A 16874-nucleotide genomic window follows, 5' to 3' on the forward strand; every position below is an offset into this window, starting at 1 on the left:
ACTTAAAGAATATAGAAGAAAATACGTAACATTTTGAGGGAAAAAAATTGTATATGAACCATTTTGTGCCTGCCTACTCATGAAAATCTGAAATCAATGGCTAGAAATATTTTGATCTCAGAATCACAAGAATCTGAACTTGTTAATATCCAGAATGCAACTGTTTATTTTATTTTGCTTTTTCTTCACAGGAAATATTTACTTTTTAATCATTGGAAAAATGTATACATGAATTTAAAGTATGTTTTCTTTATTAAAATAGAGTAGGTACCACAGTAAAAATAAAAACATGTACAAATTCATCTCCATGTGAACCACGTGCCATGTTTACTTAGGTCTGAGGGGAAAAAAAGTTCCTTGCTTCCATTCTATTCTTATAAACATTAACCTGTATACACATACACACATATAACAAAGAGGAAAGTCTATGCGTTTTAGATACATTATTATCCCTCATCTTATTTCCACTTTAGTAACTAACGGGCCATTTAAAATCTAAAATGATGTGAATCATACAATAAATTCTTGTTTTCACTTCCTTTTAGCTCTTTTTTCCACTCGTTAAAAGAGGTTCACCTTTTGACAACTGCCACTCCACAAAGAGGTAATGAGCATTGTGGGGAAGCAAGAATAAATTTCTAGAAAATCAGGTCAATAATACTTAATTCATGTCCAAGAAAATACTGATCATAGCATAAACTAAACCCAGGAATATAATTATTTTTTATTACTAGTCACTGATGTACTCGCTGTTTCTGGAATTAAATAAAATTCTCTGAAACCAATCATGCTTTTTGAGAAGCATAAAAATTGTTATCGTTCTTTGTATCTAGGTGACTATTTTCAGCCCTCATAAATGCTCAGTCCTATATCTTATGGCCTGGTCTCTCTAACACTGGTGTCTCTTCTAGTTTTTTCTCAAGAGGTAAAGAGTCAAATCTCTCTAAATCTGCTCCCTGGGATGAAGAAACTAACACTCAGAGAAGAGCTTATAGAAAGTAAAAAAAAAAAAAAAAAAAAAAAACCTCATGAATGACATCTAGATTTACATTCAATTTCTCAAAGGTCTTTCTCAGAGACTTTTTTATTATTGCAGAATAGAGAGCCATGCCTCTTTAAAGAGTGGGTGCATGACTGAATAATTTTCTAAGTATAAAAAGATACTTACAAGAAAAATATTCTGTATTTTGACATTTTGTAGATGCTGAAAAGTGTCACACATGCAAGTATCATTTTCTTGATCATTTTCTCCAAAAGTTTACGCAAGAACAAAGAAGAATGGACACAGGGAATTGCTCCTCCTTAACTGAATTCATTTTCTTGGGAATTACTGATAACACCAAGACCAAAGTTATTCTATTTACCATGTTCCTCCTTGTTTATCTCATTACTCTTCTGGCAAATCTTGGAATGATCACCCTGATTAGGATGGATCCGCAGCTGCACACACCCATGTACTTTTTCCTCAGCCACCTCTCCTTCTGTGACCTCAGCATTTCCACAGCAGTTGGCCCCAAGATGCTGGTGGATCTATTGGCTAAGAACAAATCAATTCCCTTCTATGGCTGTGCCCTGCAGTTATTGGTGCTCTATACCTTTATAGATTGTGAGTGTCTCCTGCTGGCAGTGATGGCTTATGACCGGTACAAGGCCATCAGCAGCCCCTTGCTCTATGCAGTCAGCATGTCCAGTGGGGTGTGCTCCCTGCTCATGGCTGGGGTTTACCTGGTGGGAATGGCAGATGCTCTGATACACACGACATTAGCATTCCGCTTATGTTTCTGTGGGTCAAATGAGATTAATCACTTTTTTTGTGATGTTGCTCCTCTTCTATTGCTATCTTGCTCAGATACACAGGTCAATGAGTTACTGATATTTACTGCTTTTGGCTTCATTGAACTGAGTACAATTTCAGGAGTTCTTGTCTCTTACTGTTATATTAGCCTATCAGTCTTGAAGATTCACTCTGCCAAAGTGAGGTTCAAAGCTTTCTCTACCTGCATCTCTCACCTAACTTCTGTGGCAATTTTCCAGGGAACAATGCTCTTCATGTATTTCAGGTCAAGTTCTTCCTACTCACTAGATGAAGACAAAATGACCTCTTTGTTTTACACCCTTGTGATTCCCATGTTAAACCCTCTGATTTATAGCCTAAGGAACAAGGATGTGAAACAAACTCTGAAAAAATTGAAGGATAAATGGTTTTAAAATTTTATATTTTGTGTAGGTGCACACACACGCATCCATGCATATATGCTGATTGTTGGCTTATTAAAATTAAATCGGAGGTTACATGAGAAACATAATTTCTATTTGAAGTATATTTCTATTTCCCCCACCTGTCATGCTTCTTTATATTTCCAGAATTTGTATATGGTATTAGTTTCTGGGAAAAACTTTTCTGACTTTTTCAATATGTTAATTTTCAAGCACTATTTAAATTACACTAAGATATATAGTGCATTTTGTTTATTGATCTTTGAGCTTTTCAGTTCTTTATGTACTACAAAACATCTTGTAGCTTAAATACTTCTAAATATAAGCTGGTTTTAATAATGTATTAACTAAACAGTCAAATAATGCATAATAAGCCTGAAATTCATCATGAGATAACACATAGTGGTCTATTATTCAAAAGTAAAAATATCTAAAACCAGTGTAAAGGAAAGGTATCTTTTGATATTCAGTCAAATTGGAAAAGGATTCCACTTGGGAGATGAAAAAAATAGCAGGCAGAGGATCTGACAGTTACTCAGATCTTGAAGTGTACGAGTCCATGCCTGTTAGAAGTTATGTTGGCTACAACATGGAAGAACCATGAGGGGCATATGCTAAGTGGAATAATCCATACAGAGGAAGACAAGTACTGCACGGTCTCACAAACACATAGAATCCAACTGGTCAAGCACATAGGAATAGAGAGTAGATCGGCTGTTGCTATGGGCTGAAAGGTGAGAGCAATGGGTGATGCTGATGAAAGTTTACAAACTTTCTGTTACTTGATGAATAAGTTCTGGGGGTCTGATGTGCACTGTAATTCTAGTTAACAATTGTGTATTGTAAGACTGAAATTTGCTGAGAGAGTAGTTCTTAAGGGTTTCCATGGTATGCACACTCAAAATGATAGCTATGTAAATTGATGAATGTGTTAACTAACTTTTTGTAGTAATTATTTCACAATGTACACATATATTAAAGCTTCATGCCCTATATCATAAGCATGTTATTTGTCAATTTTATCTGAATACAGTTTAAAAAAAAGAGTAAAATAAGTTAAAGGACAGTGGACAGAATCATGGTGAAGTACATAATTGTGCTTCATTATCAGCTATGGATTCTTCTGTGACTCTCTGCACACCAATTTCCTTCCATTTTCCTTACTCTTAGCTCTGATGAAATACCCCTCTTTGTCTCTTTGTGGTTCACAAAAAACCACCTATGTAAAAAATTGCTTTATATCACCCTGGTTATCAGAGTTCTTTGCTAAAGACTGAGCATTGCATTATATAAACAAAGCACTACATGTTGTCTGGAAGATCAAATAAACAAATATATAATAAGCTAAAAATAGAAGACAACACCTTTTCACTGCTAATTATACGTCAGTAGTACAAAATTAAATGAGGGTTTGATAAGTAGCTTAAAAATGTATATTAGAGTATAGTTAACATATTGAACATATATACACATGTTTGTTTGGAAGATCCATAAAATAGTTTTGGACATTAAGATAATATACTATAAAGACATGCTTATTAATTTCACTAGAAAGAATAAGCTCTAAGTTCTTGCTATTTGACTATTTCATCTGCTTCTGATCTGGTTTCCTGAAGGCTAAAGCACTAAATTAGTTTGTTGAGAAAGCTAGAATGTGACCATGTATTTAAAATACCATAATGTACTGAAAGAGACATATTTATCCATTGCAATTATAAAATTAAAAGCCTCTGATGGTCTTCAATTTTCCTGCTGCCATTGTAAAATGACGTTATGTGACAATATTTCAGAATGGAAAAATAAAGCCTACATAATTCCTCTGTTGTTCAGGGTGGTATTTGTAAAGCACTATGCCATGTTAAGAAAAATTCTCATAGTGAAAAAATTAGGATAATTCTTGCATAATAGAAAAGACTTAAATATGTGTACTCCTGGCATACTTCAATTTACTTAGACTTCTTTTGACTTGTTGCATCCACTCCAGTACTATTGCCTGGAAAATCCCATGGACAGAGGAGCCTGGTAGGCTATAGTCCATGGGGTCGCAAAGAGTAGGACACGACTGACTGACCTGAACTGAACTGATGAGCTGCAAAATGGCAGAAAATATAGTAGAAATATAGTTAAAATAGGGTGTCAGTGGCCTACCATTAATTCAGAGATTAATAAACATGGATCTAATTAATCCATCCTCATATATATGATCAGTTTTATGTCACCATCTAAAGACTAATTCAACATAAATACTAGCCCATTATATTGTATCTAGTAGGGAATATATAAATAGAAGAAAATTTTAAGCCCATTAAATGGAATTCCAAAAATAGAACTCACTGATTCAGTTAATTGTAGGCTTCCTCTCCTCAAATTGAAAAAACTAATGAGAAATTATGGAATTTTTTAAAAAATAATTTCTAACTCAGATAGGAATATGGGCAAAATGATTCTTCTTTCTTGAGAGTAATCTGTGAAAAAAAGGGAACAATACATCAAAAACTTTATTCTAGCTTGTAAATTTCAATATTCTTCATTCTTTACCATTATAATGTCTTCACATCACATTATCCTCATACATTCACCAATGGCTCATGGAAAATATCATTGTTCAATTGCAATTTATCAATGATATGTGTAATGTTTTAATATTACAGTCAAATTCCTATATCTTGACCTCTTTCTTCATCCTTGCCACTGAAATACTTTAGCATAAACATGGCAATCACCAACTCAATGGCATGAGTTTGAGCAAGCTCTGGGAGTTGGGAATGGACAAGAAAGTCTGGCGTGCTGCAGTCCGTGGGGTCACCAAGAGTCAAACACGACTGAGAGACTGAACTGAACTAAATCATGGCAAAGCAATGTTAGATTTGGTAAATGTCTAATACAGAGGACAGACAGACTCATACTTGTTACAGGCTGTACAAGTATACTCGTTATAAATAGAAAAGCAGTAATGTTCAACACACAGGTAAGTAGGAGGATCCAGGTTAAAGCTGCTCCTGCTGCTGCTAAGTCGATTCAGTCGTGTCCAACTCTGTGCGACCCCATAGAGGGCAGCCCACCAGGCTCCTCTGTCCCTGGGATTCTCCAGGCAAGAACACTGGAGTGGGTTGCCATTTCCTTCTCCAACGCATGAAAGTGAAAAGTGAAAGTGAAGTCACTCAGTCGTGTCTGACTCTTCGAGACCCCATGGACTGCAGCCTTCCAGTCTCCTCCGTCCATGGGATTTTCCAGGCAAGTTACTGGAGTGGGCTGCCATTGCCTTCTCTGGGTTAAAGCTAGAGGCAGAAATCTTTAACCACCCTGGATGTCTTTCTCTTTAGTTAGAACCATGCTATAAACCAGGCAGGAACACCACTCTAAATACTCACTCTTGCTTTCTACCCCTCAGATCACCCTGTGTAGAAGAGGGATTTAAGCTATATTACCTCCAAGGCTCTTTTCAGGTGATATGATCTGCCTCTATAAAATATGGCTTTATTGTGGCATAAATCCATCCATATCAGTGGAAAGAATATAAAGAAACAACAAAAAGAGTCACTTCACATTCAGTCAAAGAATTGATCTGAACATATAGGCCGGGTATCTCAGTTGGTAAAGAATCTGCTTGCAGTGCAGGAGACCCCAGTTCAATTCCTGGGTCGGGAAGATGCCCTGGAGTAGAGAAAGGCTACCCACTCCAGTATTCTAGGGCTTCCCTTGTGTCTCAGCTGGTAAAGAATCTGCCTGAAATTAGGGAGACCTGGGTTTGATCCCTGGGTTGGGAAGATCCCTTGGAGAAGGGAAAGGCTACCCACTCTAGTATTCTGCCTGGAGAATTCCATGGACTGTATAGTACACGGGGTTGCAAAGAGTTGGACACGACTGAGTGACTTTCACTCACTCACTCGACCTGAAATGTCAGTTACATGAAGCCATTAAGACAGTGTGAGTTTTAGGGGGCCAAAAACTTTAAAAACAGCTGTTTTACATGCCCTGTTATCCAAGTTCAACATCTCATGGACTCCTTATGAGAGGGTAACAGGCAGGAAGGCTAGGGATCCCCAAGCAGAGGAAATAGAATGCAAGTGGCAGGTGTTTTTTGTTTGTTTTGTTTGTTCCCTCTCTGTACAAAATTAAAAGGAGGTTTGTTTTAAATTCTGTGTTGTCAGGAAGACTCCTGATTCAGCCTGGACTTAACTTTTCTCAAACCTTGAACTGATAATGGCTCAACAAATCCCTATGTCTTACTCATGGGAATGTTCTCTTAAGCTGTGCTAATGAAACTATGTAATAGCCTGGAAATCTTCCTTTCTTTAAGGTTCATGTCAATTGTTTTATGGCCAGGGATGACTCGCCTTGTGCCCCGGGCTGTCTCAAAAATGCATGTTGTGGGAGAGGGGCCTGATACAACTCTCTCAGTTTTGAGGTGATTCTGCAACAGATATATAACTCCTTGCTAAAAGCTAGCAAGGGGGTCACTCTTTCCTCCCCCTTCTGATGTCAGAGCTTGCTCTATCCCTTTATACTTTAATAAAACTTTATTACACAAAAACTTCAAGTAATCAAGCCTCCTCTCTGACTCCAGATCAAAATCCTTTCCTCTGGAGGTCATGAATTCTGCAGTAGCTCCCGGCTTGAGGCTGCAAACTTTCACTTATAGAAGCGGATAGATATCCGACTTTATTAGTGCTGAAGTAAATGGAAGTGAAATAATATGTTAAGAGCTGTGTTGACATTTACCAAATGGCAAAAGTACTTATTTACACACCAAATAGTAAACAAGAATCTACTATTGTTGAGGATGTGAAACAAGCATGGTTTTTATGCACTGACAGTAGATTGAGATTTGACACTGAGGATGTGAAACAAGCATGGTTTTATGCACTGACAGTAGATTGAGACTTGACACTGAGGATGTGAAACAAGCATGGTTTTATGCACTGACAGTAGATTGAGATTTGACACTGCACCCGGTGAGATTCTATGTGTGAGTCTCCTGCTGCTAAGTCGCTTCAGTCGTGTCCGACTCTGTGCAACCCCATCGACAGCAGCCCACCAGGCTCCCCCGTCCCTGGGATTCTCCAGGCAAGAGCACTGGAGTGAGTTGCCATTTCCTTCTCCAATGCATGAAAGTGAAAAGTGAAAGTGAAGTCGTTCAGTCGTGTCCAACCCTCAGCGACCCCATGGACTGCAGCCTACCAGGCTCCTCCGCCCATGGGATTTTCCTGGCAAGAGTACTGGGGTGGGGTGCCATTACCTGAGTCTCCTATAGCTGAACAAATAAATGTCCTAGGACCAAAAATATTATTCCTAGAAGTATGTCCAAGCATATAGAATGAATATGCACCCAAAAGACATTCATAGAAATGTTCACCATTGTATTAATTACAGTAGTGTAACATCAAAAGCAACTCATTTCTTTTAATACATTAGATCAAGACTTGACATACTTTTCTGAAAGTATTTAATAATGTATATTTTAGGTTTGTAGACCATAAAATCTTGGTACAACTGTTTTGTCCTCTATCACAAAAGCAGCCATCCGTAATACATGAATGAATGGTGTGTCACAGCTCCAATAAAACTTAACAGGTCGAGTTCACTGACTCCTGCTTTAGATTAGACAAATGACTTTATGATAAGTTTGTATGCTGGAAAAGTACACAGCAATGAGAATGAATAACTACATCCTCATACAAGAGCATGGGAAAACTTCACAAACATAATCTTGAGTGAAAAAAGTCAGACATAAGAGTGTAAAATCTGTATGATTTCACTACTATGTACCTTAAAAATTTAAAAAGAATACATTTGAATCAGTTCTAATGAGGTGGATGAAACTGGAGCCTATTATACAGAGTGAAGTAAGCCAGAAAGAAAAACACCAATACAGTATACTAACGCATATATATGGAATTTAGAAAGATGGTAACGATAACCCTGTATACGAGACAGCAAAAGAGACACTGATGTATAGAACAGTCTTTTGGACTCTGTGGGAGAGGGCGAGGGTGGGATGATTTGGGAAAATGGCATTGAAACATGTATAATATCATATATGAAATGAGTCACCAGTCCAAGTTTGATGCACAATACTGGATGCTTGGGGCCGGTGCACTGGGATGACCCAGAAGGATGGTACGGGGAGGGAGGATGGAGGAGGGTCCAGGATGGGGAACATGTGTATACCTGTGGCAGATTCATGTTGATATATGGCAAAACCAATACAATATTGTAAAGTTAAAAAATAAAATAAAATATAAAAAAATAAATAAAAATAAACAAACTCACATATGATATGGAAAATCAATTTCTAATGGATGTAGAGACTTTTTCTGAGAATCTAATTTTTTTTTTTTTTTGGTTCTGGGTGCAGGAATATTTCCATTTTTGAAAGATTTTTTGCAAGCTACATTTTTAGATGGAAATTTTTTCTGTATGTATATTATACTTTAAAATCACCGTCTTTATTTTTTTTCTATGAGATTATAAAAAATATTAATATTTTAAGTCTAAAATTTTCTTATATAAAATGATTATTCATATAGACTTATGAAATTGATGTAGAGTATAAATACCAGAGTATCTCAGTACATTATTAATCCTTATATCACTGAAAGCGCTGCCTTGCTTGTAGAACATCACTGCGTTCGTCCACCCGCTGACTCTCCTGGTCAGTCTCACAGCAGCGGGGAGCTCAAATGCACTTTAATACCAGACCATGCAATGAGCTCTGTGTCATACTACTCGAGGTTTGAGGAACTGACCATTATATTAAAAAAAGATCACCTTTGGGTAGTATTTGCCGACATAAAATTGTTTTCGTGTCAGCAGAGGCACCAGGAAAAACCTAATCACTTTTTTTTCCTCACTTGTATCTGAAGCATACATTTTCTCCTTAAGATGTTTTTTGATTACTTAAAATCTCCATTTTTAATGAAGCACCAACCCCATTGGGAGATATTTTAGGTTACCCACCTTGCAATTTATAATGTGGCTGCCCAAACTCAGGTTTAAATTGTTATGTGGGGGAAGATAGAAATGGTGTTAGTCCACATGTTTTTGAGGAGCAGGCCTGTTAAAAAATTAACACTTGCTTCTGGCTGAACAAAATGTAACCCAAGGGATTTTTGCATCCCTGAAGATAGGGATGTACTTAAGGGAAAAATTAATGTGGATAGGAGTAGAATTAGGGGATTGAGAACAATTTTACATACACCATATGTGTAACAGAGAAGTAATGGTAGCAAAACGCTTTTGAAACATAATTGGTTTCTTGATTTTGTGTGTGTGTGTGTGTGTGTGTGCATGCCCAGTCATGTCCAACTCTTTGCAACCCCTGGATTGTAGCCTGCCAGGCTCCTCTGTCTATGGAATTTTCCAGGCAAGAATACTGGAGTGGGGTGCCATTTCCTCCTCTGGGGATCTTACTGAACCAGGGATCGAGCATCTGTCTTCTGAGTCTCCTGTATTGGTAGTTGGATTCTCCACCACTGAGCTACCTGGGAGCCCTTCTTAATTTTAGTGGGGAATTATTAGCAATCATATTGTGGTTTGAGATTTGCCTCAGTGATGTCTCTACAGGCTACAGACATTTTACTGTTGAGCTCCTCATAGGCAAGAATGACAATGACATATATAAAGCATTTTAAAAAATTGAGATTCACTTTTACAAAATTATATATGTACTACATTTATGAATTTTAGCATAAATAATTTCTCAGATTTATAAGGAAAAGAAGTAGAAAAACAAACAAAAAAATTGAAAAGAGCTGAGAAAACACCCAAACTGATATGAAAACCTGTGTATTTCGCAAATGAGAATTCAGATAAAACAGAAAATTAGTTATGATCAGTATTTAATTTCAGTCCATTAACATTTAGGTCATGTTATCTTATTGTGGTTTTATTGCCACTGCCTTGCTGCTACTGCTGCTGCTGCTGCTGCTAAGTCGATTTAGTTGTGTCCGACTCTGTGCGACCCCATAGATGGCAGCCCACCAGGCTCCCCCACCCCTGGATTCTCCAGGCAAGAACATTGGAGTGGGTTGTCATTTCCTCCTCCAATTCATGAAAGTGAAAAGTGAAAGTGAAGTCGCTCAGTCGTGTCTGACTCTTAGTGACCCCATGGACTGCAGCCTACCAGGCTCTTCCGCCCATGGGATTTTCCAGGCAAGAGTGCTGGAGTGGGGTGCCACTGCCTTCTCCATGCCACTGCCTTAATACCTACTGATTCACATAAGAATGAAATTCTTAAGCATTAACCTTTTGCTTATTTATCATCTTGTTGAGAATATTTGTTCAATTTTTTTTTTGCTCACTTTTTTTTTTTTTACTATTGATGAAAATTTATATATTTTGGATACAAGTTCTTTGTTATATATACACATGTATGGTTTTTAAATATTTTCATCATGTATTATGGAAACATTTCTCTCTATATTCACTCATACTGCTTAATCCTTGGTGGTGGTGGTTTAGTCACTAAGTCGTGCACAACCCTTGGGACCCCATGGACTGTAGCTTGCCAGGCTCCTCTATCCATGGGATTTTCCAGGCAAGAGTACTGGAGTGGGTTGCCATTTCCTTCTCCAGGGATCTTTCTGACCCAGGAATCAAACCCGGGTCTCCTGAATTGCAGGCAGATCCTTTACCGATTGAGCTACGAGGGAAGCCCCCCTTATGCTAGATTAATTTAGTGACAAGGTCACTAAATAATTGATGTATACAAGGTCATCCTGTGCTAAATTTGTCCCTGAATCCATGAGCCAATATGCAGAAGCAGAAACATAATTAATGACATGTTTGTACAACACCAAAACCCAAAGGCAGTGGCCCAGGGATTTAAATCCCAATGTACCTAGTAAAATAAAATGCTATCTGCTAACTGTTCAGCTACCTAAGACCAGCTCATCTCAGGTAGGTTTTGAGGTCCTGATTTAAAGAATATAGGACAAAAACATTCACATTAGGGGGAAAATCAATTTATAAATAAAACATTTTATACCTGTTTACTCAGTTGAATACATTCTGTAATTTAATGTTCAGGAACAATATTTTCTTCTCAGAACTGGCAGATTCTATACTTGTTAATATCCATAATATAACTATTAAGTTAATTTATTTTGATTCTGGTTTATAGGAAAGATATTACTTCTTTTATAATCAGAGTAGCATATAGGTGAATTTAAAGGGGGCTTGGTGGGTTTGTTCTCTTTTATTTAAAAATATACTGTACAGGTGAATTTAAAAATTAAAATATGCATATTCATCTTCATGTGATGCCCCATAGCTACTAAGGTCAAAAGAAAAAATTCCTTACCCACTCACTGTTTTTATGTATGTCAGAGACATGTAATCTGCATGCAAACATGACAGACACATAGTGCATACATACTAGACAGAGAAACCTATGTATCGCAGGAGCATTTATTGTCCCTAAACCTATTTCCACTTTTATAATATAAAAGTCCCTTAAAATCCAAAGAGATGCAATAGTAGGTGTTAGATTCTGTGGTTTTCACTTCATTTTAGCATTTTTCGTTGTTTAAGAGACTCCTCCTTTGGCAGCAGAAACTCTATAAATAGGTAATAAGTCATGTGGCAAAGCAGTGATGAATTTTTCGAGCAAGGTTTCAATGCTACTTATTTCATGTCTCACTAAATACTAAAGACTAGGATCAATAATAATTATTTTCATTGTTATCAGTGCATGGTATAGATTGTAAAACTAATAATAAATATTTTAAATTATGTTTTATGTGCAACTTGATAATGAAAATAAAATTTTGTATCCAAGGAATTTTTTCAGCATAGTAAATGGCTGTTCATATACTTCCAGCCTGCTGTCTCTAGCATCGGTGTTTTTTTTCACACTGCTTTGGCAATGTAACAAGATGTCAATTCATCTAAATATCCTTCTCGATACAAAGAATACAGTGCTCAGAGAAATTATAGAGCTTATGGCAGTAGTTTAGTTAGGAAGAACATCTAGAAATAGACAAAGTTTCTCAGCTATCTATCTCCGGTCTTTTTTTTATTATTATCGGGTAGATAGCAATACCTCTTTAAAGAATGCCCACTGACTTAGTCATTTTCTGAGTGTATGTTCTGTCGCTAAGTTCTGTCTCACTCGTTGCGGCCTCATGAACTGCAGCCCACCAGGCTTCCCTCTCCATGGGATAAGAATCTTTTTTTTTGTTTGTTTGTTTGTTTTTTTAATTTTATTTTATTTTTAAACTTTACATAATTGTATTAGTTTTGCCAAATATCAAAATGAATCCGCCACAGGTATACATGTGTTCCCCATCCTGAACCCTCCTCCCTCCTCCCTCCCCATACCATCCCTCTGGGTCGTCCCAGTGCACTAGCCCCAAGCATCCAGTATCGTGTATCGAACCTGGACTGGCAACTCGTTTCTTACATGATATTTTACATGTTTCAATGTCATTCTCCCAAATCTTCCCACCCTCCCCCTCTCCCACAGAGTCCATTAGACTGTTCTATACATCAATGTCTCTTTTGCTGTCTCGTACACCGGGTTATTGTTACCATCTTTCTAAATTCCATATATATGCGTTAGTATACTGTATTGGTGTTTTTCCTTCTGGCTTACTTCACTCTGTATAATAGGCCCCAGTTTCATCCACCTCATTAGAGCTGATTCAAATGTATTCTTTTTAATGGCTGAGTAATACTCCATTGTGTATGTGTACCACAGCTTTCTTATCCATTCATCTGCTGATGGACATCTAGGTTGCTTCCATGTCCTGGCTATTATAAACAGTGCTGTGATGAACATTGGGGTACACATGTCTCTTTCCCTTCTGGTTTCCTCAGTATGTATGCCCAGCAGTGGGATTGCTGGATCATAAGGCAGTTCTATTTCCAGTTTCTTAAGGAATCTCCACACTGTTCTCCATAGTGGCTGTACTAGTTTGCATTCCCACCAACAGTGTAAGAGGGTTGCCTTTTCTCCACACCCTCTCCAGCATTTATTTTTTGTAGACTTTTGGATCGCAGCCATTCTGACTGGTGTGAAATGGTACCTCATAGTGGTTTTGATTTGCATTTCTCTGATAATGAGTGATGTTGAGCATCTTTTCATGTGTTTGTGAGCCATCTGTATGTCTTCTTTGGAGAAATGTCTATTTAGTTCTTTGGCCCATTTTTTGATTGGGTCGTTTATTTTTCTGGAGTTGAGCTGTAAGAGTTGCTTGTATATTTTTGAGATTAGTTGTTTGTCAGTTGCTTCATTTGCTATTATTTTCTCCCATTCTGAAGGCTGTCTTTTCACCTTGCTAATAGTTTCCTTTGATGTGCAGAAGCTTTTAAGGTTAATTAGGTCTCATTTCATGGATTGGAAGAATCAATATAGTGAAAATGAGTATACTACCCAAAGCAATTTATAGATTCAACGCAATCCCTATCAAGCTACCAACAGTATTCTTCACAGAACTAGAACAAATAATTTCACAATTTGTATGGAAATACAAAAAACCTTGAATAGCCAAAGCTATCTTGAGAAAGAAGAATGGAACTGGAGGAATCAACCTGCCTGACTTCAGGCTCTACTACAAAGCCACAGTTATCAAGACAGTATGGTACTGGCACAAAGACAGAAATATAGATCAATAGAATAAAATAGAAAGCCCAGAGATAAATCCACGCACATATGGACACCTTATCTTTGACAAAGGAGGCAAGAATATACAATGGATTAAAGACAATCTCTTTAACAAGTGGTGCTGGGAAATCTGGTCAACCACTTGTAAAAGAATGAAACTAGACCACTTTCTAACACCATACACCAAAATAAACTCAAAATGGATTAAAGATCTAAATGTAAGACCAGAAACTATAAAACTCCTAGAGGAGAACATAGGCAAAACACTCTCTGACATACATCACAGCAGGATCCTCTATGACCCACCTCCCAGAATATTGGGATAAGAATCTTGCCTGGAAAATCCCATGGATAGGGAGCCTGGAGGGCTGCAGTCTATGAGAACACAACGAGTCAAACAGAGTTTAGCGACAGAGCACGCATGCAGGCACACACTCAGAAAATGACTTGATCAATGGGCATTCTTTAAAGAGGTATTGCTATCAATCTGATAATAATAAAAATACCTGAGATAGGCAGTTGAGAAACTTCTGTGCAAATCTAGATGTAATTTCTGAGGTATGCTACTGCCTGTGTTGTTGTTGTTGTTCAGTCACAACGTCGTGTCTGACTCTTTGTGACCCCATGGACTGCAGCTCTCTAGGCTTCCTTGTCCTTCACTGTCTCTTGGAGTTTGTTCAAATCTATGTCAGTTGAGTTGGTGATGTTATCTAACAATCTCATCTTCTGCTCCTTCTTCTTTTGCATTCAATCTTTCCCAGCATTAGGATCTTTTCTAATGAATTGGTTGAATGAATCTAATGAGTTGGTTCTTTGCAACAGGTGGCCAAAGTATTGGAGCTTCAGCTTCAGCATCAGCCGGTCCTTCCAATGAATAATCAGGGCCGATTTCCTTTGGGGATTGACTGGTTGTTGTCATGAACTCTTCAGTTCCTCTGAGCACTACCTTCCTTGTATCAAGAGGGATATTTGGATGAACTGATATCTCATCACATCTTCAAAACAGTGTGCAAAAAACACTGATGTTAGAGACACCAGGCTGAAAATATTAAAAAAAAAAAAAAAGACCATTGTAGAAATAAATTGTGTTCTTCCCTGCAGATATTTTGTGAACACCCCAAGGTGGTTCCCTTACGTGTATCATTTTCTTGATCATTTCCTCAAAAGTTTAGACAAGAAGACAGAAGAATGAAAAGAGGAAACTGCTCCTCCTTAACTGAGTTCATATTGTGGGGAATTACGGATAAGCCTGAAGTCAAGATGATCTTATTTATCATGTTTGTTATTGTCTATCTCATTAACCTTTTGGCAAATCTGGGAATGATTATTTTGATTAGGATGGATCCCCAGCTGCACACACCCATGTACTTTTTCCTCAGCCACCTCTCCTTCTGTGACCTCTGCTATTCCACAGCCATTGGCCCCAAGATGCTGGTGGACCTTTTAGCCAAAAAGAGATCAATCTCCTTCTGTGGCTGTGCTCTGCAATTTTTGGTCTTCTCTAACTTTATAGATTGTGAGTGTCTCCTGCTGGCAGTGATGGCCTATGACCGGTACAAGGCCATCAGCAGCCCCTTGCTCTATGCGGTCAGCATGTCCAGCAGGCTGTGCTCCCTGCTCATGGCGGGGGTTTACCTGTTGGGAATGACAGATACTTTGATACACACGACATTAGCATTCCGCTTATGCTTCTGTGGGTCAAATGTGATTAACCACTTTTTTTGTGACTTACCTCCACTTCTCTCCCTTTCATGCTCTGATACACGGGTTAATGAATTGGCATTATTCATTTTTTTTGGCTGTGTTGAACTGACCTCCATTTCAGGAGTCCTTGTCTCTTATTGTTATATCATTCTAGCAGTCTTGAAGATCCACTCTGCTGAAGGAAGGTTCAGAGCTTTCTCCACCTGCACCTCCCACCTAACTGCTGTGGCAATTTTCCAGGGAACTGTATTTTTCATGTATTTCAGGCTGAGTTCATCCTACTCTCTAGATGAAGACAAAATGTCCTCGTTGTTTTACACCCTCGTGATTCCCATGTTGAACCCTCTGATTTACAGCCTAAGGAACAAGGATGTGAAACAGGCCCTGCAAAAACTGAAACTTTAAATGTGATTTTAAAGGTTTATATTTCACACACTCTCATAGTCACAAGTACACACATATTGTTGTTTTTGTGTTTATATCATATATATATATATATATATATCACTTATACTGCATGATGCAAGAGAAACAAAGTTGTCTTAAACAGTTCAAATGAGAATTTGTTGTTATAAAGTCTAAGTTTTAGAAATATTTTAGTTCTGAAATATTGCATACTTCGATTCATGTATCAAGAATTTACATATTGTGCTTTCCCTTTGTTGAAAACTTTCCAGAATTTTCTAATTTTGTCAAATTTTGTGGGTTTATTCTTTCAGCTACCTTAAGAATTATTGAATTTCCTGAGAAATCTTTGAGTCTCTTTATGTTCTATGGCATACACTGTACTTTCTATACAAATGAATATAAACTATGCTAATAAGAGGCATTACTTGATTAACTATATAACTTATAAGAAATCTCAAAATCATTATGAAATAAAAAATGAGGATTGTAAATCCAAAATAAAATCTAAAACTAGTGTATCTTTTGATAGATATATTCAGTCTTAGATCTAACAATTATTCTACTTGGGAGACAAAATGATAGTGGGCAGAGGATCTGACAATTAGATGGGTCTTGAGAGGGACAAAACTGTGTCTTGTAGAATTCAAGAAGCTTTGTTTACCACTGATGGAAGAACCATAAATGCATTATGCTGACTAAAATAGGCAGACAGATAAAGGTAAATACTGTATAGTTTCACATATATGTTGAATCTTAAAAGTTGAAACTTATAGAATTAGAGAGTAGACTGGTGGTTTTTTCCAAGGTCTCAAAGGTGGGCGAAATGAGTAATAATGGCCAAACTTACTATTATTCAGTGATTAAGTTCTGGGGATCTAATGTATATGATGACTCTAAGTAATAATTCTATGTTATAAACTTGAAATTTGCCAGGAGA

General features: G+C 37.4%; 2 protein-coding genes across 2 annotated transcripts; both read left to right on the forward strand.

Moving 5' to 3' along the window:
* Positions 1-1242: 1242 nt before the first annotated feature.
* On the forward strand, positions 1243-2208 carry LOC147358677 (olfactory receptor 5W2-like). The gene has a single exon (XM_086342106.1). The coding sequence runs from the start codon at positions 1279-1281 to the stop codon at positions 2206-2208; it is 930 nt and encodes a 309-aa protein (XP_086198232.1). The 5' UTR covers positions 1243-1278.
* A 12778-nt stretch (positions 2209-14986) lies between these two features.
* LOC147358678 (olfactory receptor 5W2-like) lies at positions 14987-15934 on the forward strand. Its single transcript, XM_086342108.1, has one exon. The coding sequence runs from the start codon at positions 15014-15016 to the stop codon at positions 15932-15934; it is 921 nt and encodes a 306-aa protein (XP_086198234.1). The 5' UTR covers positions 14987-15013.
* The last annotated feature ends 940 nt before the right edge of the window (positions 15935-16874 follow it).

The sequence above is a fragment of the Bos grunniens genome, chromosome 15, assembly GCF_055505025.1.
Source record: "Bos grunniens cultivar Pamir isolate PY7600 chromosome 15, Bosgru_T2T1.0, whole genome shotgun sequence".
Lineage (NCBI taxonomy): Eukaryota > Metazoa > Chordata > Mammalia > Artiodactyla > Bovidae > Bos > Bos grunniens.

Excerpts from the sequence above, each read along its gene's own strand:
- LOC147358677 (XM_086342106.1), top strand. The coding sequence starts at position 1,279 with ATGGACACAGGGAATTGCTCCTCCTTAACTGAATTCATTTTCTTGGGA.
- LOC147358678 (XM_086342108.1), top strand. The coding sequence starts at position 15,014 with ATGAAAAGAGGAAACTGCTCCTCCTTAACTGAGTTCATATTGTGGGGA.